Below are 27,051 nucleotides of genomic sequence, written 5' to 3'. Positions count from 1 at the left end.
AACACGCGACGCGTACCGTGAAGTTGGTCCTACTAGGTCGATCCCGTTTCCCCTTAGTGCGCCAGATTCGGGAGGAAGTGGCCGACACCACCGAAAGGGTGCCCCATTTCCCCACAACTCCGCGCTGCGAGCCACGCAAGCGTGGTCACGACTTACGAAGGATTACGGAAGAGGGTCCTCTCCATCTTCCTCCGAAAGCAGACGCACCAGAAGACACGGCGATCGACCTTTCAAACCACCTACACGGTCGGTCACTTGCTTATCTAATAAGCAGAGTACCGACCCCGTTGGATCAGTTGAATACAGTTCATAGAATTATCGAAGAGGTCTCTCCAAAACCTTTGATATTTGACGACGGTATTTTTATTTCTTTGGGTCAATGCTATATCTTATCCGTAATTCTGATTACTGTAATTATAATTGATTTTTATCACGTTTAGTTTTAATCCCTATCTAATAGTGTTGATATTTTATTCCAATTCGAATCGATAACATTGGAAGTTACAGGGACATGGTAAGTGGGCACGCGAGTTCCCAATTTCTGTGACGGTAAAAGGTATTGCCAGTAACGTCTATTTTATATCTCGTTTGTGACAGCTAATTCCTGTAAATGAACCGTTTATTTTGTATCTCATCTGGTTTACATACAAAAACAGAAAATCTCGTCATTTTAGATCCTTCATAGGCTATTTGTCGGTTTTGCTACAAGAAATCTCATGCAGTATTGGTTTACAGGTATTAATTTCCCCATCTAGTAGCACAAACGAAAACCATTTCGCTACAAACTTAACCGTTTCACCGTCAAAAACGCTATCTGTACTACAAGTTTGGCTTGAAGATTAGTTCAGTCTGTTCACTAGATTCAACTATTCTTTATTAAATATGCTTCTTTGCGTTTCGAGAACAAATTTCGGTAAGTGTAACCATCGTTTTGCATATTTTATATAAATTATACATACAGCTATGTAATAAAATGAAATGGTCCATGCTTAATAAATAATGATCTATCGTGAGATCGATATCTTATTACAAAGCTTAAATAATGTTATTTGAAAGTCAGTCGAGCGACAAATAGAAAAGGAGTATTAATTGATCTCTGTGTATTTGTAGAATTTGAATAAAGTTAAAATGATTTTTACCATAAAGATTTATCCAAAGGAGCCGTAATGCGTAATTTGTTAACCATTCTGTTCATCTTAAAATCTTTTATGTTACAGCTGCAACTTCTGATGTGACAATAGTTCCGAAAAATGATAATTCACTTCGATGGCTCAGAATTCGAATTGTTTTTTGAAACAATTATACGCTAATTGATCGCAACAAACTTCCCGATTGTTTCCTAAATAATCGAACTACCAACATATCCGTATGGTTCGCTGTTAGAGTACGGGTTTGCCAACTTTATTTGCGTTACCGTCTAAATTCCGATGAGCGGTCTGAAACTTTACATGCATGAAGTGCAGTAATAAATAGTTTGCGGAGTTCTGCTAGTCTCTGACGATATTGGACGGAGAGCGAGAATAGGTTAGCAAAGCAGTTGCTTTGAGAGAACGGTATCCAAATCGACGTTCACGTATCAAAGGTGCGTCGAAGACAGACCTTATTCTTCGCATGTTTGTCAATTCGCGTTATCGTGCCTGAATATGGTATTATCGAACATAATATCGTGGTTACGACAAACGTTATCGTAGACATAATACGTTACGTTGTCCCAAAATAATTGTTATCTCCGCTTTCTACGTTACTGTTTATAATAAATACTGCTCAAAATAATCAGACGATCTCGTGTTTGAAGGATTTGAATTAAAATGTCAGGAATAGGAAATAAATATTATTATATTTAGGGCTATAAATATTGTTGTGACTATGATTATAATGTATTCTAAGCACAGTGAGTAGATAACGAAATATCGGTTACAAAACGACTGTTTTGGACCCTGCATCTCTATATTTGTTTTCCTAAGGTATGTATCAGCTTATCGAGAAACTCTCAAAAGCTTGACGCGAAATTAGTAATTTCTGTTTTGGTGATCGGTGTCCAGCAACTTATTCTATAGAGTTGTTTAATATGTACATATAAAATTCAGATTGAAAATACGATTGAACGTTTCATTGTACTTGAACGTGGTGATTTGATTCGTGTTGAATATTTAAGGGAATGTATTTTTTTTTTTATTTAAATTGTAATTTTGGCTTGCATAGCTAGTGAAATTATTCTCACGAGTTATTGAAGCGATAAGACAATTAGTAAAAGAAGTAAAATTTTATGAAAAGTTAAACTTCAGGTTTATAAATTATTACTTGTAGCAGAGAAAAGATAACATGTTTTAAATGTGTTTTTCCATAAGTAATTGTTATAAATTGTGAAATCGTACATTGTAAAATTTGTATGTATACTATATTTTATCTAATGGTCTAAAGATGGCAGTAAAATAGACCGAAAATGTTTACATTTATATTATGATCACCTTTTAATAGTTATTGGTTAAATTATGTTTAAAAGACCAAAAATACCTGTTATTTAAGAATCGAGCAAGAGTTATGTTTATATATTTATTTATAATTATCAACAGGTAAATTCTTATATAAACTTAATAGATAAATTTAACTATTAATAATAATATGCAATGGATAAATGCAATATTAAATAGTTGGTGAATAATACGAGATAAGAAAAAATATAAGCGAGCCTTATTTTGTTATTTTTATTGGGGAATCCGATAACCTGAAAGAAACATATTTTTTTCTGTTTTTCTAGGTCATTTTTAGGGCGACGTTGAAGTAATTAAAATTCGCAAGGGAATAGAAATGATCGAAACAGACTAGTACCAATCTCAATATGGGTATTATTTTATACTCGATTTACAAAATTAAATGCAACTTTAATCCCTTACAAAATAATACTTTAAAAAATTGATCGTTCAAAGAGTAATAAGTATCTTATTATTAGTCCCTTTTTAATAACTTCTATTGTATCTTATTATTAGTCCCCTTTTGATAACTTTTGTTGACTTTGAATTATTTTGAGTTGATTTTAAGCAAGTTCGTGGCTTTTCTTGCGATTTATTGGCATTGAAATAAAAATACAGCATTCAAAAAACGAGGTTGAGAAATTTAGGACAAAATTTGTTTGGTAAAATTCAGGTTGTTCGTAAAAGTTTATGGAAGCGTGTTGTGCTATTTAGTAACTATTTCATGCTGCAAATGTTTATGTAGATAAATATCTCCTGGCGTTTCTAGATCTAGGTCTAGGTGTTCAGATACCTGTAATGACACAGCATATATCGAATGTTGTAGGATATTTATTGAACACTTAAATTGTGCAACAGTTTCATAGTCTGGAGTAATTGCAAATTATTTATTTATAGCAGTGAAAGTCTTTTGTTATCCATTTCAAGTAATAAATAAGGAACGATTAAGTAATTACTTAAGTAATTATTTAATCGTACTATTTTAAACCTTTCAGAGAAATATGTAGTTGGATAAATATTACACGACTCTTGCATATAGTATATAAAAATATTTGACGAGTTACAGATTTAACGCTCGATCGTTTCCTAAGTAATTAGTTTGTAATTTAATTCGAACGAGGTTTTCTGCGCTGTCGACGATACAAATTAAAGTTTCCTGAACAATGTGTAAATCGAAACGTAGTTTGATGTACATATTTCATCGTTCGACTCGCTGAACACAGGTTTTCCTTTTTCTTTGTTGTAATGGATATTTTCTCCGTTTTGCGTAACGTTGTTTGGTCCGTTTTTCATCGAACTTTAGGTAACCTCGTTGCAGTAATAGATAAACCTCGTGATTTCTTACACGCGAAGGATGTTTTCAGTTAATGTTAACTTAAAAATTAAAAGTCGAAATCTTTTTCTTTTTTCAAGTGTTTCTTTCCTCCTAAATTTAAAAACCACAAAAATCCGCCGATTTTAATCCCAACAAGTATTTTCACTTATTATTTTTGTTTCCTGTTACGAAATGTGATAACACAAATTTGAATGCAAAATAATTACAATGTGCCTTATTATAACAACAGGGTTATTACTATTCTTAAAACCATAAAGAACGTCAAAATATGTCCTGGATTAAGAAATAAGTAAAAGTCTGAAATTTTGCACAAGCACATGAAATCATTTCCTGTTGGTGTCCAAAAATTTTAGTTATATACTATTAAAAAATAATTTTGAACAAAATTGAAATTTTATTGTACATTGAATTGTAATGTTCTTCTTTCACAGATTGTTTTGTAGTCCTTGTTGTTTTGATATTTTTCAAAATATTTTCAAACTATTACTCGAGATTTGACTAGTTTCTTTCTTACAATGATTTTGATAAATTTAACCTCTTTGCTCATTTTGCAGGAGTTTGAAATTGTGAATTTTTCAAGACAACTGGTGAGTAGTCAATTTTGGCTTGTTTTCAGCCGCACAAAGGAACTTACATACAAATTTTAAAAATTTTATGACTGGTCTCTGAAGAAATTCAACAACCACAGGTATCGATACTTGTAACGATTAGCAGTAATGATTAATAATACAACTCGGATGAAAAACATTACTCGTGTTTACGAGCACGTATTACAAATTAATTAGACAGTTCGAATTGCAATAACATTGCAATTACTTCATTAGTAGAAAATGCATTCGATCGAAATGGTTCGATGCTTCCACAAATATCAAATTTCAATGCAGTCTGTAAAAAAAGACACCACTGGTACAATTCAATTTCCAAACACACTCGTCTCTAGAATTTAAACAAATTTTGTCACAACTTGTTCCAATAAGGTGATTCTATAATCCAATTACAATGTTAAATAGCTGTTTGCGTAATGAAACGATCGAAACTGTAATGGTAAACGATACGGTATTTTAAGCGACAACGATCATAGCTTCGCGTTGGAAACGAAACGTTTATGCAAACTGTTAGTTTTGTTTCAGTTTTCGAGTTTCTTAACCCTCGTTGTAAGAAGAAACGAAAAAACAGGACGAATGACCGGTCACACGCAGATTTATTAACAAGGAACAGCTGAGCGTTCGGCACGTAACGAACATTGCCGAAGAATGTCGAAGAGGAGTTCGGGCCTTGTTCAGGTTGCTCGGGCGATCTCGTTGGGACGAGTGTCGGCACGCAATATTGTTTCGTCACGCGTTTGCCAGACGTCAGCCGGCCGGGATGATAAAAGTCCGTTGTTATTGCGATTGATCAGTTGCTGTTCGCAACGTGGCACGCAAAGTAGTGTGCTGGTCTCGAGAAAGCTCCTTGTCACACTGGCTTTCCGTCGACTTTCATTGAGGAGGTACTGCTGTAAGAGAGACCCCGACGACGACATGTCCGACTCCAAGAGAGATCCTGCTGCCGAGCAGCTGAACGAGTACAAGAGCCATCATTTGAAGGTAAATAGTGCATATTTAGGGAACGCTACTGTGAATTTTCGTGGTCGTTTTTCTCTTCTTGCACATTGCCCGCCATTCTCTTTCACTCTGACGGTCGGTAAAACAGACATTGATCGATACGACGGATATAATTAGCGATTGTAATGTTTGTTTTTCGTTCGATGACACACAACATGCTCTGGTTTTCAGACCCGTGTCAAATAAATCAATATGTAGATTAATGTATAGATTAATGTATAGATACAATACTTAAACATGAAGTTTATTCTAAATTTGAAGGCGGAGATGCGACATTTAGTTTAGATTCTTCGAAATCTATTCCTTTTGCACGAGGTTTGAACGATATAACGAACAATAATAGTCATTTATCTTAAAATATTCACCGTCTATTAAAAAGTATTATATTTATCTTCTACAAAGTGGTTAATGTGCTACGATGCGAATAAAATAAATGTAATCTACTACTTTCGCCAGACTTTAGTCAAATACATTCCGTTTTTATGTACAGTATGAGCAACACAATCGAGCGTTGTTTTCTATCTTAGCCATTGATAACGATAAGTCATTGCAATCTTCGAAATGAATTGGATCGTTCTGTATACTCGTTATAGCATTCTCACAAAATCACGGAGTACGCGAGGATATGTTATTCTCAATTTTCAAATAATAATCGGATTATACCGGTTGCGAAAAAAATTGTCACGTAGGACTGACAATAGATCGACAAGTTCGTTGCAATGATCTATCATACTTAACGGTAGATGACGACAGACGTTTAGTAAAGTTGTTATTAAAACTGATCGTAAATTTCTGTGAATTACGAGTTGGGGAACGAGGAAATGGACCGTAACTGAAATATCGTTTTCTTGAGGAAGACGTATCGTAATTTTAATTCTAACGTATTAAGTTACCTGTGAAAATAATCGTTCGATCGTGTGCTCGCTTTCTATTTCAGTCTAATTCGTGCGTAGTTTTGACTTATACGTCAGAAATGATTCCGTGTCGCGGAACAACGGGCGTTGTAGTATCAGATCGTTTTCTTAAAATTCAGCATAATCAGTGTATCGTATCACAGTCATAAATGATGGTTACGTGCTATACGGAGTTCCAAAGAATACCTCTGATGTTTACGATATGAAATCCGTCTTTCCGCTTATAAATTGTCTTCTAAATCGTAGTAATGTTATCAGTCGTTAATTTATATGGCGAGAAATCCTGGTTATGAATTTTTTTTGTCTTTTTTTTTTGATAATTCCGACCCATAAATTTGATGTTCATCTAGAGACATTCTTCCCAGTTCTTTAGTATACTTCCTGGCTCGCGGAACAATATGATCGTAAATCGTCACCCTTGCAAGAATCCCTCGACAACCAAGCGCGGTCATTTCTCAGAATCAGGCACCTCAATTAGTGAAAAACTTTCCGTGTCTTCTCCGTCCTAGTGGAGACGGTAAATCTTAGTTTTTATAACCCCAAGTGGGTACGAAAGAAAATCGGTGCGCTTAACTCGTGACAGAATCAATTGGTCGCCTAAAGTCACCGAGGCATCCGATCTTTGTCCCACCGTTTCGCTAGATTCATTTTTTCGATAGCTGGATCTAAACGCGTCGCTATAAACAAAAAAATATGCATTTACGCTGACAATTTCCATTAATGTACAAAAAGCATCGACAGAGGTTTCGATCATCACGTTTACGTGGGAATAGGTTTTCTTCCTCAGGTTTCTTCTTTTCTATTAATATTCTTTTAAACATAAATTTTGAAGATCCGTGCGACGACAAATAATATCTTAAAAATATTTACATCGGAGAAATAGCAAATTTATAAATAACCACCATATTATGACTTTGAAATATTACGAGATGCAACGCTCGTCAGCTTCGATGAGTAGAATGCCTGTTAAGTGATTGGAACAACCTCGGTGTCTAAGTCGGACACGAATGATTCTCGGACCCACGGCTATTATTAGGCTTCTTACTACATGTTTGTAAAGTTTTATATTTATTGAAGGTTTTTTGCTGTATACAGAACCCGATAACCTGGTTACACTGTATGTATAGAATTTAAAAATTTTTTCTGCAACTGTGGGCGGAGATGCTTCGACTATTTATTAAAATTTTATATTACTATTAATTAAATGGATTCCCACATAGTATGATAATTGAGTTGTCCTAGTGGAGACGGTAAATCTTGTTTTTTGTACAAAAAACATCGACAGAGGCTTCGATCACCACGTTTGTGATCGAATAATCGTCGAAATAATTTTCAAGATATTATTTATCGAATGTGGATATTTTCACCACGCATACGTGCAAAACGTGTTGGAAATATCCATATCGCGAAACTCATATTATTTTTTTTCAAAACGACGATGCACACAGAGTTAATAATAGCAAAATCATTTTGATAAATGATATTCACTCTATCGCATAATCTTGCCCCTGAATATCACGATACTTGGTATCGTCGTCGACTCGGTATGCGATAGTCGTACGTTATGAAACTGATAAATAAAATAACTTTTATGATAGCGAGCCATGGAATCTATTTATTGCGCTATATCCAAACTCGGTACGGTTTACAGAATTTATTCGATGGGAAAACCAAATGTCCAAGGGGACTAGAATGGATGATCCAGAAGTGATAAACGATCTATATGTTTTGAAGAATTAAATTACGAGGAGACTATTGAGATAAATACTATTTGCATATTTATTATTAGTTGAACAAAAAAAATGATAAGAACGAACCGTTGGGAATACCTTTCGACGAAAGCTTCTATTTTATCGATTTCTCCTAAAAAAATAGTTGAAAATCGTATTTTTAAATTTAAATTGAATCGTTCGAACTGATCTACATTTCTTTCGCAGTCTTTGAAATTGTTGTTATACGCACGAGAAAGTGACTTCAATGAACGAATATCTGATCATTGATAAATAATTCATAGAGTATAAATTACCGGGTGAACAACGAAGCAGAGTATTGTGAAAGTCACGATCAAAGGAGCGGAAAATGACCCCTCCTTTTTTATTTATTTATTGCAGACAAGCTAATCGCAGATAAGAAACTCGAATTGCAAATTGAAACGGGAAGCGTTTAGTGAGAAGGAAAGGAAGTTCTATTTCTGTTTCCCGAATACCATTTCAAAGTGGTGAACAAATACAAAACAGTCTGCTAGGAGAAAATAAATTATAAAGGAATATCCATCATTTCTAGTATTTTGTTTCGTTAGACCGAATATCGCGTAACGGATGACGCGTTCGAGCTGTCCACGTAACCGTGATAGATGTTCGAAAATGAAACTGTGCTCGAATAGTTTGAATAAATTATCGTTAACATCGAAAACAAATCGTAACGCCGTAATCCGTTTCGGATTACAGAACGCGATCGGTGTATTTGTATCGATAAAAGGAAAAGAAAGCGCGAATTGTGATCGATTCGATCGTATCGTGATACAATATCGTTTAAATTTCTGCAGAAGTAATTATTTTCACGTTACGGTCGTTAGAAGGTGTGGACTTTTCAATTCGATTTCACTCAACTGTGATTGTATTTCTGGGGTAAGAATTTTGAAAATGTAATCGTCGGCAAAGAAAATATAGTATTCACACGAGAGCAATCGCCGATGAAATTAAGTTATCGAAACATCACGGTCTTTGATCGCGTGAAAGGTTAACGAGATTGAATTTTGTTTTCTCGCGATAACCACGAAAATCGATATCGAGGCGCTCCGTTCTTTGCCTTTCTCGGATCAAATCTGCATTTTTCGAACGTTAACGACCGAGATTGATATTCGTTGATGTTGACACTCCCTTGGCTTTATCAGATCGGGACACAAGAGATAATGCTCGGTCTTTTGAAATATCTTTAGACAATATTTGCGAACGTTCGGATTACAGAACGCGATCGCGTTGAAATTGATCGCGAATTAAATTCAAACTTTTCGAACGAAGAGTTCAAACCAGGTCACCGGAATCAACGGAATGAAGAATCATCCGTTTATTTTATCGATATTAATTTCGTTGCGTTTTATCGAAAAATAAAATAACGTTAGATTTTTACGCGTATTGCCGTTTATTTTTACTCGTTGGAAGTCGAGATAGTGAAATTCTTGTATTTTATCGATAATACGATGAAACTCTTTCGGAAAAATATTATACATTTTAGTGAACTACTCGAGTCTCCCGGAAGTCGAATCGATTAACTTCATGAAATAAAAGGTGAAGAAAATTATTATAAACATAGTTTCGACATTGCTTCTTGAATATTGGATCAGCGAAAAACGGATCAAATATTATGATAAATGTTTCTTAAAATTTCACCAAAATTACATGTGTGGAAAATGGAGTCGATAAAATTTACCTTTTAAGAGATTAAAACGTCTACTCTAATTTTCAGTTTTTCCATCGTGAAAGAAATAAATACAAAGAAATCTCAATTTTCGAGTCAATCGAAAACCGAACTGTCCACTTGAATTGGATTGTATTAAATTAATCTAGTGTTATTAGATTTATGCACTCAGGGTTTGGGACAGGTTGTAAAACAATTGTTGCTGAATCTCGTTCACGTGCCGTAGTTTGATCGCTGCTTTGTACATTTTTAAATGAAGACGTTACGCGTGAAAAATGCTTTTTGCCTCGAGGAATTAGTCGCTCGTAAAATTACGATGATTCAAGGAGAACCGGGAAACTAATTTAGGAACAATAGCGATCGCGAAGCTACTTATAACGCAGATTCTCGTGTCATTTGCGATGCAGCGTCATCGCAGCTTCAAGGAACCACGCGATTCAGATCGCAGAAACGCAGGAAACACTCGTAATTCTTAAAGTATTCACACACGGTCGGTATTATTATATAATATCGATTATTGGCAATTATGTGACCATCTAGGGATAATACGGAATGATGCAATATTATGAAACAAGCAGAAAATATTTTATATTATCGAAGCTCTGTTAATATATTTGAAACGTGTTTAGAAAGTATTGCACAAATCTATCAAGAAATATATCATTATATTGGGTTTTTCGGAAAGTCATTTCGTTTTTTTTTTTTTTTTTGGTGAAAATGAAACACGATTTTTTTAGAGTGTATAAATATTTTATTAAATTATATATTCCCCATTTTGGAAAACGAAATGACTTTCCGAAAAATCTAATTTAAGAAGAAAATTTGAAAATATCGTATCAATAATGATACTTAATGATCGCTTCTGAATAATATTTACATAATATCGTTGGCATATTTTTCTTGACACAATATTGCTGACATAATATTATTATGATATATGAGCGATGCAATGCACTATAGACACAATATTATTGAATCGTCTGTATAAATCATCATATAATTATTGACATAGTATTATTGTTGTCGTCTGTGTGAACCTTCTCAATATTATTGATGTAATATCATTGAGTCGTCTGCGTGAACCATCTCAATACTATTGACACAATATTATTACCCCAGTAATATTTATCGTTGTACATTACGGGCTATCTATGTAAATCTACGGTTTACTAGGCTGTTCAATGAGTTTTGTCATTTCTTCCATTGTAAATAAAATACTATGACTTTGAACAACTGTAAATATACGAAAGAGTCGACAGATCTACTCTGAACTTCGCACATGTTCATCAAACAGTAGTATCATTTATAAAAAAATAAAACGACGAATCCAATAGCTTCATTTCTTATCGAACGATAAAACTTATTCAGCAATCAATTATTTCAGGTAGCGAAACTCGAGATCTCCTCTAGAGAATTTTCACTGATATATCAATCTCGACATTCCATGGATCGTATTGTTACGAAGATTTTTACGATTTCAAAGACTTTTTTCGCTGATCAGACAGATTCCACTTGCGATACGTTCGATCTAATCGCTACTGAATGCGTCTTGCGTAACGCAACAATTCTTTGGTGGTTCGTTTATCTTGCTTACATTTTCTTGGCAACAACAATGGCCAATGAAAAAAAAAAAAAAAAAAGAAATATCGAATAATCGTCGTGTCGCAATTTGCCATTTTCTAAGTGGATCGTCACCAAGGGCACAACACCCTGCAGCAGTATCGAGGGTGAGTCACGCGACTGGAAAATGTCGCGTGACTTTTATAGTTGCATGTGGAAAAAGCTCGATGTGCTTTATCGATCAGCAAACATTTTACGATACGTTTGTACGTGAAGCGAGTTTAGAGTTACGTTTCAAACACGGTATAAAGCTACGAGCGAATCGAGCGTTTTATTTTTCAAATGTCCGATACATTGTTCGTTCTATTAAATAAAAGAAAACGTACCGTTTCATTGGAACGAAGATGTAATTGGAGCTTGCATGGTGCATCGTTGCACTCGCGAGAAAAGCGATGCTACGGAAAGTTTGGACCTCCTTGACCTTTCGAGTGAAAATTTAACCATTTTCGAAACCGCTTTAGGAAAAGAGTTGAAAGTTAAAAATGCGTTTAATATACTTGTCACAACTGTAACGTGTTTTTTCTTTCTTTTATTCAACTGAAAGTGACTTTTTCAGCATGGAGCACAGTTCAGCTACTTTTCAACTTCTTATTTTACTTGTTTTCGCATTCGTGTAGCCATTCCCTTACACTCGTGTAATACAGACGTTAAACAAAGTGAATAAAATATCGTCCCAATGGTGGTATCACGTGAAACAAATACGACCCATTGAACAGTTAAGTAACCGATAAACACCAACGGAATAGAACATTTTTGAACATAGAAATTAATATCTGCACATCTACGATAACGAGAAAAACATATTCTACATCGACGCGTATAATTTACGAAATAATTTACACTCGCGAGGTAATACTTTCGTTATCATCCTTGCGCATTAAACAAAAAAAAAAAGCGTTACGTACCAGTCGTTTCGCGTATCAATTATGCGATTTGTTCAATTCGGGGTGTTCGCTGCGGTGTAATTTTCAAAATTCGAGTCACGATCCTGCAACCGGCGAATAAAGCGAGAAACAAAGATCAAATTTAACTCGCGTACCGTACAATTTACGCGTTTCGTTACCGCAATTGTGTTTACCCGGTAATCTTCGAAATTATCAAATCAATTTGCGGTTCGCGCGACACACCTTGGATCGTGGAACGAACACCGCTCTCCTTTTAACGGTTTGCGGTTTATCGTCGTGTAAACACGTTTAGAAACAATTATCCGATCCTCGTTTTACACTCTAATTGTAATACGATAATCGTTGGAAAAGAAATGAACAAATAGAAGAAAAAAAACCGACTTACGATCGCTGTTAAGGAGCTTGGTTAATTTTTCTCGTCGCGTTTCTTTCGTTAAAAGCGCATCGAAGCGTTGATTAATCGAACGATACGGTCGCGTCCTCCTCCTCCCCCCTCTCACTCACGAAAATGTCGTTTTTATTCATCGCGGTCGAATAATTCAACGCGACATGATTGACGCGCGCGCGGACGTTGCAATTCTCCGCGGGATTGCAGAAATTGCGTTGCAGCCCGATGGAACCAGCGCGATGCACAAACCGCAAATTGCCGTTTAGGTGTCCCGTAGTACCGGCGATGAACGACGATAATTGCCGCAACGAGATCTCGAAGTGTGTCAGTGGTGCGCGCGATGAAAAGAGTTAAAAAATGTCCGATCCGGTAACTTGGAAATAAATGTTAAATATCGACGTTCGTACGGCCGGTCGAGCGCGTCGACGCGGGGATGGACATATTTGATAAGAATCGGCGCTCTTCAACGAGTGGAAATCGATCGGTCGGGTCGTGCTCGATTTTCCGCTGGACGACGATTTTCGATCTCTGCTTAAACGTTACAGGATTCGGCCAACGTTACATTTGCATACGCGCGCGGTGGAATAATCAGGGAAACAATAGGATGAAATAAAAAGAAAAAAAGAAAAAAGGAAAAGGTGACATTTCCAGTGATCGACGAACCGAACCGAAAGTAGGAAATTTGTAACGGGAGGGTATGAAAAGCGGGAAATTTGCGATCGAATGGCTTGGAAAGTGGGTAATTTGCAACCGAATGGCTCGGTAAGTGGGAAATTCGTAATTGAATAGCATCGAAGGTGAGAAATTCGTGACGGAATGGCATGGGATGTGGGAAATTTTCAATCGAATGGAACGGAAAATGGGAAATCTGCAATCGAATAGTGTCGAAGGTGGGAAATTTACAATCTAATGGCATGGAAAATGGGAAATTTGTAATCTAATGGTACGGAAAATGGAAAATTTGTAATCGAATAGCATCGAAGGTGGGAAATTTGTGACGGAATGGCATGGGATGTGGGAAATTTTCGAATGGCATGGAAAGTGGGAAATTTTCAATCGAATGGAACGGAAAATGGGAAATTTTCAATCGAATGGCACGGAAAATGGGAAATTTGTAACAGAATAGCATCGAAGGTGGGAAATTTTCAATCGAATGGAACGGAAAATGGAAAATTTGTAACAGAATAGCATCGAAGGTGGGAAATTTTCAATCGAATGGAACGGAAAATGGAAAATTTGTAACAGAATAGCATCGAAGGTGGGAAATTTGTAATCTAATGGCACGGAAAATGGGAAATTTGTAATCGAATAGCATCGAAGGTGGGTAATTTGCAATCGAATGGCTTGGTAAGTGGGAAATTCGTAATTGAATAGCATCGAAGGTGGGAAATTTGTAATCTAATGGCACGGAAAATGGGAAATTTGTAATTGAATAGCATCGAAGGTGAAAAATTTGTGACGGAATGGCATGGGATGTGGGAAATTTGCAATCGAATGGCATGGAAAGTGGAAAGTTTGTAATAAGAAAGAACGGGAAGTAGGTAATCTGTAGCAGGAAGGTATGGAAAATTAGGAATTTGTAATACAGGAAATAGATTTGTAATACGAGAGTATGGAAAATAGAAATCGTGTATCTTTTTCACGCTTTGATTCTTTTAATGCATTACGCAATGCATGTTTAACTTTAAGGATAATGAGATAGATATTTATATACATTATCACCATATGCTCTTGGCAGTAAATATAATTAAAGAAATGTCTGATATGTGAAATAAATGTTATTATAAAATATTATAAGACAGTAGTAAGCTTTGTGGAAGCGAAAATTATTGGTAACACGATTGTGCCTTGAAGAGTCTTGTGAAAATTCCAAGAGTGCAACTATGTCTCGGACACATTAATTTTATCTTTGCAACTCTTTATATATGATGTTTCAAAGCCCAGAACGAACAAATTAATCTGTTCGAGATATGATCGATCGTTTAAGTAGCAGACATAATTGGTCTCGAAGGTTGACGTATTACGCATAAGCGTGTCATTTAACACTCATGTTACACGAGCTAGATTCGTTCCTTCTCGTAATAGATCTTCTTGTAATCGACAGTTCGTTTAATCGATGTTCGACTATATTCGTTCGGTGCTTCGCACTCGTAAAATGCTTGGCTTTGATTCGTAGATTTTATCAGCGATTATGTTAATCGGATGTTAAATTGAATCGCTTAATACAATAGGAAACCGCGGTAAAAATTGTTCGTTAAGCTCTCTTGATATCGTAGATATGACTATTTGTAGAGAAATTCTCTATTCTCCAGAGCTAAGTACTCATAATCTCTATTACGAGTACGAGTATTCGAAAATCTTGAGCATCTTGGAAAAATTCGATTATCCCACGGTCAATAGACTGTAATAATATAGTAAGTCATGGTTGATAAATTATATCGAGTATTCTCGAGTTAATCGAACTATCCATCGAATAACCGAGCTCGATTCGGCAAATTGAATTTTTGTTTGCTGAAATATCGAGCTACGCGAAAACTTGATCTAAGCCACGGTCGATAGACTGTAATAATATAGTAAGTCATGGTTGATAAATTATATCGAGTATTCTCGAGTTAATCGAACTATCCATCGAATAACCGAGCTCGGTTCGGTAAATTGAATTTTTCTTTGCTGAAATATCGAGCTACACGAAAACTTGATCTAAGCCACGGTCGATAGACTGTAATAATATAGTAAGTCATGGTTGATAAATTATATCGAGTATTCTCGAGTTAATCGAACTATCCATCGAATAACCGAGCTCGATTCGGCAAATTGAATTTTTGTTTGCTGAAATATCGAGCTACGCGAAAACTTGATCTAAGCCACGGTCGATAGACTGTAATAATATAGTAAGTCATGGTTGATAAATTATATCGAGTATTCTCGAGTTAATCGAACAATCCATCGAATAACTGAGCTCGGTTCGGCAAATTGAATTTTTGTTTGCTGAAATATCGAGCTACACGAAAACTTTACCCATAGACAGTCAGAGAATTGGTTCGACTACTCGCACGATGACTATTGAGGAGTGCTACGCTTCGATTTTAATCGAAACTTCGTAGGTGCTGTTGAACCTCGGTAAATGCTGTTCGAACGATTACACAAGAATCTTGTTGGTCAAGTGACAGGGATTTGCCTACTTCTATTCATCGTGCGTAGTGTATAAATAAGTGATTACCGTACCACATTCTTACTTATCCGTAAAAGGTGCTCCAAGTGTCCTCTTTTAATTTACGCGCACGTTTTGCATCCTTCTACCGCAATATTATTCCGTACTCTTTAAAAAATTCCCGATCACTTGATAAATGCAATTGTCGACCGTACTTATTTATTATATTTTATAATATTACGGTAACCGTCTCTATTCCCAAACGAGCGAACAGTTCATTCTTCGACCTCTATCGACCTGAAATTGTCCACTCTCGAGTATCGCGTGCTTTCTGTGTTTGAAAACCTTTTTTAGCACTCTCTGTGCAAGAATAATTTCGCTCGTTCAAGGATTGACCGTATTTATTTATTTTAAAATACTCTAATCCACTTTATACTATTTATTTTTAGCTTAACGAGTATCGCGCGCATTTTAAATTTAAAATTATTCTTCTACCACCCTGTACACAAGATTAATTTGAACCGTTTAAGAGTTCACAGCGTGCACTGTACCGCTCGACTGCACATGTACACTTACATGCATCCACAGCACCCGAGGGGTTAATAGACAGTCGAATTAACGTAACAGGGACGAGGTTTGCGTTATCCGTATTTTCCGATTTGCCAGTCGGACTGGTTTTAAGTCAGTCGTTGAGCAAACGCGACGCACCGATACGGATTATTACGATATCATTGTAGGGATTGTGCAGAAATTATATTTTCTGCTCAACAAAATAATATTTCATAATCGAAATTGGCGTTGGCTAATCCATACTTGTGTAATTAAGTGGACCAGTTGTATGTACGGCGAAACTCACCGCGTATGGGTATACGTGGTTTCACTCCGTGTTGATTACTTTGCACGAAGGAAAATCGTGAGATAACTCTCTTTAAACGTTCATTTTCTATATATCTATCTTTATAAAAAAAAAAGAACAACTCTTCCGTGTCGGATTCGCTATCCACGTTTCCTTTTTTGTTACCGAGAAATCTCGTTCAGGTTGAAAAGAAGCGAACCAAGATCTCCAACGTAATGTTTCATTGTTGTTTGCCACCTTTGTCTCTCGAGATAACGACAATGCGATAATAAGACGCTGATTAACGCTCGAGATACGCGCTTCGAATATACAATGCTAATAACTCGGTGGACTGGTTAACATTAACCGAGGTGTACACTCGATAGCGATCGATTAAGAGTAATGTACCGTTCGTGAGGAAAGTTACTACTCGGTTCAATCGAAACTTGCATTATCAACCGTGACTGTTGTAACGATTACGAAATGTTCAACGGTGGCAAGATTATGCAGCGTCATTATTCGGTGTAAGCGTTACGTTGCGGACGAGACGAATTATCTTTCTCCGGTGTGCTCGCATGCATCGATCGTTTATACAATACCGTCATACTTATTTTTTACGCGTTACACCAGATTCACGGGAAAAATGTCCGTGATTGGTTTTTTCTCGTCCGCACCCACAGACAGCAGCATTAATGACGTTCGCGCAGCGGTGTAGAATCGGTTCGAATTAGATGACTCGGTATCGTTGGTCGGTCGGTCGAAGTATGTACGACCGGGTCGTTTCAAATGGAATAATTTTATTCGATTTTTTTCGCGTATTTCGTGAAACGCGGATAAAAACATTCCAGGAAAATAATTTTCATCGATGTAAATATAAATATACAATTTTAATCCAACGATTCGAATCCTCTGAGTAGCATCGTCGTAAAAATCGAATTAAAATAGATAACCGTACACGTTGCAAGTATTTTCGCGGTGAACGTACGCGAAGGTTACCAACAATTAGTCTTAACAAAGCTCGTAACGTAAATAGTAAACTTGAAATAAGAGATAATAAATAAATTGCTAAAAATTACTCGTTACAATCGCTTGTTACACGTTTACTATTGTTTCTTTACATTCTGAACATACTTTGCATCCTTATTACATTGCATCCATCATTCTTGCCGTTATTGCGATTCTTTTATCCTTACTTTCGTAACGTTTACTTTTCTTCGTCCTAATTATTACATTCTTCTCCCATTATTCCCCTATATTATATTTCAGTCGCACTCAACACGTACACGCACACGTCTGTGGTTCACGGTGATATTACACGTGTGTATAGCGTTGAAAGTGTTAGTAAAAGCGCGTAAATGTATCATTTTTCAATTTTTTAATCTTTGCTCTAACGTGTCTCACGCGATAATGCTTCGATTTGTATTTCATGTTAACCAGACGAAATAAAATGGTATTTTCATTTTTGTAGGGCGACTCGGTGTTGTTAACCGGAAATGGAGTGCCGATTGCCGACAAATTGGCCAGTTTGACGGTGGGTCGACGTGGTCCCATGTTGATCCAAGATTATGTTTACCTCGACGAAATGTCGCACTTTGACAGGGAAAGGATTCCGGAGCGGGTGGTGCACGCGAAAGGAGCTGGTACGTTCATTTGTCACGTTCTAAGGGTGGAAGGGAATGTTTATTTGTATTACAGAGGGGAAAAGATTTCTCCAAGTAGCAAAGGATTTTCCGCAACATGGAATATCGCTCGACATTTGGATTTCTCACGTCGCGAGATATTCGAGAGAATTCACCAAGCGCAAATACCATTTTTATGTTACAAGAAATACAAACTTACCCCTGGTTTCTATGGTTCGAATGCTCGGCACGCACCGTGTGCGGAAATTCGACAGCCACGTTTATCGAGCACGCACACCTAACGCCCATGGGCGTTCACCGCACGGATTGCGATCGGTTGAACGTCTGTAGGTATCCATGGGCGTAAGAGTTGTCTAGATCAGTGTGTATCAAACTGTGGGAAAGATCTATTTGCTTCTCAAGATCTAGAACGAGTAATTGAGTCGAACTTGGTGCCCGAAGAAGAAAATAAATTGATTAGTCATTTATGATTGAAAGATATTGAATTTGTCATCATTTTTTGTCGAGATCAAAGACGAAATTTCACGATTAAATAGAACGAAGGAAAAGAACAGAGTAAACGGATACATCCTTGTGTATTCTGGGGTAGAAATAACTTACGGACGAGTACGCGCACCTGTCGCTTTTTTTTTTATTACGAAATATTAGTTAGCGTTCAAAACACTGATCCAGATTACACAACAAGGGGAAAGTATCCTGGTTTTATTTTTCTAATCATGAGAAATAGGCAGAACGCGTGCCACGCTTGTGGTTTGGTCTAATCTTATATTTATTACTTGCCACTGCGGTAAGTACTCTTCTATTATCGATTACGCAATGAATTCAGTCTTGTGTAATCGATTTCCGCCCGAAACGATAATACGATGACTGTGGTTGAACATACTCGTCGAAATAAAGTCATTCCACTTTTTCTCCAATTCGTTACAATTGAGCTAGTTTCTTTGAAAGTGACGCCAGGCCCATTTACAGTAGCTATATTTGCATTGTAACTAATTACAGTTGCAAATCGATACGAATTACTCGTTTTCAAACAACTTTCAGCGAAGCGTTTTCAACACTCGCATGAATTAGTCATTAGAAGTTTAACTGTTAAGTTGAAACGCAAATACGTTAATTTTGAAAGTGCTGCAAATTCGTTGTAGGCCGATGTGAAACGAGCGCGTAATAAATTTTCAAATATTTAAGATTACGAAAACGTAAAGTGAAAGTATCGGTACGTATCGATATTTTTCGATCGATTGAAATTCGAATCTTTGAATATCACGTAGGAAGAAAATTAGAATGTATACCGAGTGCAAACAAAAAAAAAAAAACAAAACTGTCTCAATTGAGAAAATAAGAATCGGTTCCAGACAGGAAGCTACAATGTTTCAACAAAAAGGAAATAAATATTACTCAACTGTACCATTGCACACGATTGCTTCGCGTAAGAAAAATTTGTAAAAGTGTTCTCGTACACTTACGTATTCATAAAAATACGAATACTTGGGGCGCTTCGAATATATTGGCGCAAAAAGCGTGATTTCTTTTCATTTATAAATACAGAGATAAACGAATTTCTCACGTACCCTTTCCACTTGAAATTTCCTTGTTGCGCCACTGGAATCGAAGCAACCTGAAAGAGATTACCAGATGGCGAAGCCGCGCCATATAAAAAAGAAACTAAGAAGCTTCGCTAAAAGTTGCATGCACGATGCATCGAGAAGATACACGTGAAACGCTTCAGAATGTTCGTGAGACTCGAAAGCGCCATAATCGCTTGGTTTGCAACCATTACAATTTTTCTTTCGCTTGGTCGCAGGTGCGTTCGGTTATTTCGAAGTCACCCATGACATTTCGAAATATACTAGGGCGAAGGTTTTCAACGGTATCGGGAAACGAACGCCCATCGCTGTGAGATTCTCCACCGTGGGCGGTGAAAGCGGCTCGGCGGACACAGTTAGGTAATTATAAACAAATTTATTTACTCGTTGAACACACCTTACGAAATACTAAGTGCCAAGTTCTTTCGTTTCTTTTTTTTTTTTCGACGTTGAAAATGATCGGGCGTTAAGCAAGGGGGAGAGACAACACGCATCGATTTTTCATTCGGTTCGTAATACGACTGGTAAATTGAAAAATATAAATCAAGAAAGATGCGTATGACGCCGACCAGTGCTACGGTCCTCTTTATGGCTCGTGTTTCACTTTTACGGCTGGAAAATAAATTTAAATATCGCGCGCTCTCGTATGCCAAATAATCAAACGAAATATGCGGGACACGTGACGGGTGCGATTGCCGGTTGAAATTGAATCGTTTAAAAGTTTGGTTCGATAAGTTTGAGGGACATCTGATTCCGGTTCGATGAATATTCACACGGCGTGCTGTGTGCAACGCGAAAAAGCGATAAAAATTGTTCGCGGCGGTAAAAGTATGCCAATATTTCCCTCTAGAATCTTCGAAATGAAATGGATTTTATTTTTAGGTACCGCCGGAAGGTTCGTAGCTGGTACACAGTAAGCGAACAAACTATTACGAACACTTCGAAACTATTATTGTATTTGAAGTTCGGTCGAGAATGGATTTGAAAATGTACTTAATTCGTGGCAACGATTTTTCAATTTTTACAATAAAGGAAATACATACGTGTCGATTGTATTTGATCGCGTTACTTTTTTCATCTATAATTGTGAAAACACGTCTCTGCACGCTTTTGATATTATTGATGTATTGTACAATACGTTTTAAAAAAATCAAAGTAACGTTTTAAGGGGCATTTTCAATTCCATTCTCGACCAAACTTCGAATAATTAATAGTTTCAAAGTCTTTGTAATAATTTCATCACCTGCTATAAATCGATACTTTTCTTTAACGAGTGTTAATTTTTTCGACGAGCGAGTCTTATATTTGTTATTGCTATTTTTCTATTCCTTATTTAATTATACATATTATATATATATATATATATATATAAAAGTAACAAATATATCGAATTTCGTTCTGTTTTTTAAATATATCGTTCGTTCGTTGGTTTTCTTCTTACGATTACCATTTGTTGTCTCGATAAATTAGAATTTTCTCATAAATTTCAGTCACAAGTGGACATTGCAACGCAAAAGCCAACTGAATTCTATTTGCGTGCGACGAATGCAATTATCTAACGATAAAGTACACGCACGATACGCGCAAGAATACGCGTCCATTGTACGAGAAACTTTATTCTCTTTGCTCAAATGGTAGGAATATTTAACGATATGTCTTGTTTGGTAGAAATTTATTACGACTTTTGTTACTGTCTATAAATGCAAAGAAATGTGTTGCAACGAACGAAGTATCGGCTCGAAAACAATAATTGCCGGTAATGTTGATCGGTGTGCAGGCATTGTTTGCTTACAACGACCTTCGCTGCATTGCATTAAAGATTAATTTTTATTCCTCGTCTTGTCATTCTGTTTAACAACACTCGATCACATGTTCTACATTTTGTGTTATATTTACCGTATTATTAACTTCCCGCGCTATTGTGAGATATAGAATCTTTCGGTAAATACACAAATATATACCAGAACTAAACTTAAATATTCGTAAATTATTTACACAAGATCTCGCAATACCGATTTCTTCGTAATCTGTGTAACATTTTAAACAAGACTTTTCGATTAAGAAACTATACAAAGTATTTTCTTCGAACTCATCGTGTATAGAGTACACAGATATTTGATTTACATATGTTAGAATTGTCAACTGAACGATGAGTTTTCATATCGGTAGAAAAATAATGGTCACTTTGTGCGTTGTATAATAACGGTAACAACAACGTCTTTGTTACACTACACAGAAAGAGAATACAGAGCGATGAGAAAAGTGAAGTTCAACTGCGCGTGTTATTGAATCTCATTCATTACGATACAAAAGGAATAAAAAAGAAAAAAAAAAAGAAAACGTGTTGTATACGAGAAAAACATCTCGGTAAGAACTCTCTATGCGTGGAGGTTCCGCGAAAAAAACTTACTGGAATCGAATACCGAACTCCTCGACGTACGTTACACAATACGTGTGCAGCTTCAGCGCGTTTTTAACAATAACCGAGGTTCCGTGTAGTAATTTGCACCAGTGCCCGCTCAAGAGTGTCGGAACACACGGATCGTCGTATCTTCGAATTGGTCGACGTTTGTCGGTCGTATGAAAATGCGCGAAAAAGCTCTACCGGAAATAATATACGAACGGTTATCCTTGCCCCGCCGCGTGGGAATGTTTCGTTTTCGTAACCGCAGGCGGAATAATTTTTCACGAATCACTTACTTCAGAATGTTGCTTTCGTTGTCTCGCGTTTACCTTTTAATAATCGACTCGATTCGTTGTTTCGCGAGATGTTGTCTTAACGTAATCCGACATTTCGATCTAGGTTGCCCCTATCTTTTTCTAAACTTTTTTACATCTTTCAAACACTCCCTAAACCCTTTCGAGTGGGCCGGGGGCAATACAGTCTACTTACTAAAAATCCCTACGGTGATCATCTTATAATTTCTTTTTCGGAGGAGTACTGAAAATTGACAATGGTGCAAGTTCCACTGCACCCCCCCCCCCCCGAGTATGCAGCCCCCGATAACAATTTGGTCCCACTTACAGAGATCCACGCGGTTTCGCGGTTAAATTCTACACCGAGGACGGTGTCTGGGACCTGGTGGGCAACAATACACCGATCTTCTTCATCAAGGATCCCATTTTCTTCCCCAGTTTTATTCACACTCAGAAGAGAAACCCTGTCACTCATCTGAAGGTGCGTTAATGACCGATACCTCGATCTCAGGACTCTCCGTGTCTCCATCTATAGTACGCGCGCGAGAAGATTGCGTTCGGAGTCACGCCGGGCCCTGTACGCTCGGGGATCGAGTATTCGAGAGTCAATTTCTATCCCTTAAAGTAAATTGGGACAATGAAAAGAAATTACGCGATACATATTCGTATATGTCTTGCATACCCTTGGAGTTTCAAAAATTGTTTAATTTTCAAATTGGGAATCAATTTACCCTTTGTAAATTGGGTACGCGTGGAAGTTCATCGCGTGACGACGAACACGGAAGAAACGAAACGGATACGTTTTGAGTGTCGTTTTGTCCGTCTCGTTTCTCGTTACGTGATGGATTTCTACGCTTGCCCAATTTGGCCAATAGTAACGGTGTATTGCGTCGAGGCGTTGCGTCACGACCGACGCCAGTGGACGGTTTCCCTTTCACCGGTGACGTCCAGCTCGTAGGGTAGCGAGCAACTCGTCGCGCGCGAGTAATACACGGCGAGTCAGTTGCACCGCTCCGGCAAAACATCGAGCTCGCTGCGCGGAAGTGTATTCCCATCGAAAGACGCGTAATTGGGCGTTTACGCGGTCGTTACGAGAACAACCATCGTTATCGTTCTGTGTCCGCGGTCCCGACTACCGTTCCCGTGTTCCCTAATTATCGCGCGGCGCTCTAAACAACGTGCTAATTGAATTCTCTTCCGCAGGACGGCGACATGTTCTGGGACTTCATTTCTCTGAGACCGGAATCAACGCACCAGGTCATGATCCTGTTCTCGGATCGTGGTATTCCCGACGGTTTTCGTCACATGAACGGTTACGGTTCTCACACGTTCAAGCTCGTGAACGCCAAGAACGAGATGGTCTACTGCAAATTCCACTACAAGGTGCGGTTTCTGTGTTCCACGATCCGCGTAATCGTCGTTTCAGAAAACTTGCACGGAACCGTAACATTTACGCTGATAGGAACGATTAGGAGACCAATTCATTCCTTGGACCATTAGGGCTGGTAAAGCGAGCGTCTGCGCACTTATTTTGTCTTTATCCTTGATTTTCGTTCGTCGTTGCGGTTCGGCTATCTCTTGGTTCTTTACACTAAAGCAATCGAGACACGAGCGTGGCTAAACCGGAGCTCGGCATTCGTTGGAACACATATGTACCCATCATTTTATCTGTGGAGTCATCCTGATTAGAAATTGACTCTTCTTTATCCGGTAGAAGATAATTGGCTGCCATCTTAAAGAGAGTTCCTGCATTAAATTTTCTGTGTTAAATTAGACCGTGTGACATTGATCAAAGACCATGTGCAATCCAGAGAACAATATTTAGAATCATTATACACTCTGTGTTCGGATATCTGTGAACTTCCATTCGCCATTGTATACTCGAAACAATACTGTAATTGTATCCTTATTGGAAGTTTCATTCGTGTATGGTGCAGTTGTTTTATACTTTGGATACATATCAAAGAACGGTTAACGGCGTGAGAAATATTCTTGGAAACGTTATAAATTCCGAAATCTGTATAAAATTAATCGAATTTAGTCCATTAACTCGAGAACGAAAGCGCAATATTATCAATAACTTCGAAGAGAAGGTCGTGATCGGATCTATGCATTTAGTATGCTTGTATAGGAAACGCGAACAATGACTTTAAAACGCTTTTGAGAATTTTAAGTATTATTTATGGTTATAAAAGTACGTGCACGATCCGGTTAAACTTTTCGGGTTCGTTCAGACTGTCTGGTCAGAAATATAGACGTCTTACGATGAACCTCAAAAGGTTAACATTTTCTCACATACATTGTTTCATACAGTTCTGTCGACTCAATGATATTATTTTACGCAGACCGATCAGGGAATCAAGAACCTTTTGGCCGAAAAGGCGCAAGAATTGAGCGCCTCTGATCCCGATTACTCTACCAGGGATCTTTATAACGCAATCGCGTCTCATCGTTTCCCGACCTGGACGTTCTCCATTCAAGTTATGACTCAGAGTCAAGCGAAGACTTTCAAATGGAACCCGTTCGACGTGACCAAGGTAACGACTCGTCGTTTGACGCTCGCTGGCTTCGGTGGCGTGAAACTGGAGTTAATTACATTTAATAGTTAGCCGTGATAATTTGTATTTAAATTTCATGCGCATAATGGAAATGACAAGTCGAACGAAAAGAAGCGATGCTAAATTCTACGGGCGGTAATTAACTACTTATGTAGATGTTTCAATTTGAATCGAGATCTCGACTTAAATTTCGATGAGCCTGAGGGTGTTCCACGGTTACAGTAATAATTGACTTTATCCTGGACAGAATTTTGCTCGCGGAGACGTTGAGATATCGTATTCGAACAATAACTATCTATTTCTTTCAACCGTAGAAAATACAACCCTCTTGTAACACGGTACTCTAAAAACATGGTCTCGATATAACACGGTGAAAAAATTACTACTGCCCTATAACACGATATTCTTATAACACGGTTTCCATATAGTGTGGTTTAATAAACTTGCGAGAACTCTTGCGTAACCCAGAACGTATTCTTCTCGTTTGTATTCTAACGCGAAACAACGATGCAACATGAAACGAGTTAACCGTGTTATAAGAGAGTCGAGCGTAGTTTAATTCGAAATCGAATGAGAACCACGACTTAAATTTCCTGTAAAGTCGCGCGACAGTCGTGCTATGATTAAAGAAGTGCTCCGTTTTAAATTGAACAGATATGGCCGCACAAGGAGTTCCCGCTCATCCCTGTTGGTAAGCTGGTGTTGGACCGAAATCCTGAAAATTACTTCACCGACGTGGAGCAAATAGCCTTCGATCCGGCTCACATGGTACCCGGTATTGAACCGAGCCCCGACAAAATGCTACAGGGTCGTCTATTCGCTTACGGCGATACTCAAAGGCATCGCCTCGGTCCGAATCATCTTCAGCTACCAGTGAATTGTCCATACAAAGTAATTTCACCACCTTTGTTACGAAACTCTAATGTTTCATCGATACGTATATTACTTTTGTAAGATATTAATCTAATCGCGAAACGGGATGAAAAAATGTCGAATCGAGTAAAAATAGCAAAATGATACTACAATGCGTAGAAACATCCGATCGTGTATTCTTATTGAAACGATTGATAAAATAACGATACGCAAAATACAAGAAAAGCAATAAATGCGTTGGATTAGCTTAAAATTGAATCTTATTGAAAATTAATTCGAATTCGAAATGTAGTTGGAAATCGGTAGAGATTGGTGATAATTTATTGCCAATGGTTAAAACCAATTATACAAGTAGCCAGGTGTAACGCAAATAGTATTAATATAATATTAACTATGATTGATAGAGAAACCGGTCGGGACGATGAGGTATTAATTATTTATTTAAAAGAAGCACGGTGTTTTTTGCTTTCTTCTTTCAGGGTAGAAGCCTACAAAATTGTACCCACCGCCGAGATCAATGATTAACAATTTTATCGTCTTTCAGAAAATTTCAGCGACGAACTACCAACGGGACGGTTTTATGCAGTTGCACAACCAAAACGGTGCACCGAACTATTTCCCCAATAGTTTTAGCGGGCCCAAGGAATGCCCGGCCGTTCGTGCTCCAAGCTTCTCCGTGAGCGGTGACGTGGACCGTTACCATCCCGTGGACGAGGACGATTTTGGGCAGGTCACCAACTTCTGGAAAAACGTACTCGACTCTGGCGCGAAGACGAGACTGGTGGACAACATGGTGGACAATCTTACCCGCGCGCAAGCGTTCATCATCGAACGAGCGGTGAAGAACTTCTCCGAGGTGGACGTTGAGCTTGGCAAAAGATTAACAGAGGGTCTTCACAAAAAGGGCATCAAGATTAACATTTTCGGCAAGGCAGCCAATTTGTGAAAAGAATATATCCTTTTTTTTTTTAATTCTAATCACCACTGTCTTACCTTGTGTACGCACCATGTAATTGTTAATATTTTACACGAATAAAGGATATTATTATTTTCGTTACA

At 37.5% G+C, this 27,051-nt stretch overlaps 1 protein-coding gene across 2 annotated transcripts; it reads left to right on the top strand.

Annotated features, from left to right (window-relative positions):
- The first annotated feature begins 774 nt into the window (after positions 1–774).
- Cat (catalase) lies at positions 775–27,051 on the top strand. Of its 2 annotated transcripts, none has more exons than XM_076323511.1 (10): positions 775–913; positions 1,218–1,582; positions 4,938–5,393; positions 18,110–18,281; positions 20,083–20,224; positions 22,892–23,042; positions 23,765–23,944; positions 24,907–25,098; positions 25,774–26,010; positions 26,537–27,051. In XM_076323511.1, exons 3-10 carry the CDS (start codon positions 5,061–5,063, stop codon positions 26,936–26,938), a joined length of 1,809 nt encoding a protein of 602 aa, XP_076179626.1. In that variant the 5' UTR covers positions 775–913; positions 1,218–1,582; positions 4,938–5,060; the 3' UTR covers positions 26,939–27,051. The 2 variants fall into 2 exon arrangements, with proteins under 2 accessions (XP_076179626.1, XP_076179627.1); XM_076323512.1 differs by having other exon boundaries at positions 4,927–5,393.

Source organism: Ptiloglossa arizonensis, chromosome 11 (assembly GCF_051014685.1).
Source record: "Ptiloglossa arizonensis isolate GNS036 chromosome 11, iyPtiAriz1_principal, whole genome shotgun sequence".
Classification (NCBI taxonomy): Eukaryota; Metazoa; Arthropoda; class Insecta; order Hymenoptera; family Colletidae; genus Ptiloglossa; species Ptiloglossa arizonensis.
This window is presented reverse-complemented; position numbering and strand designations above follow the sequence as displayed.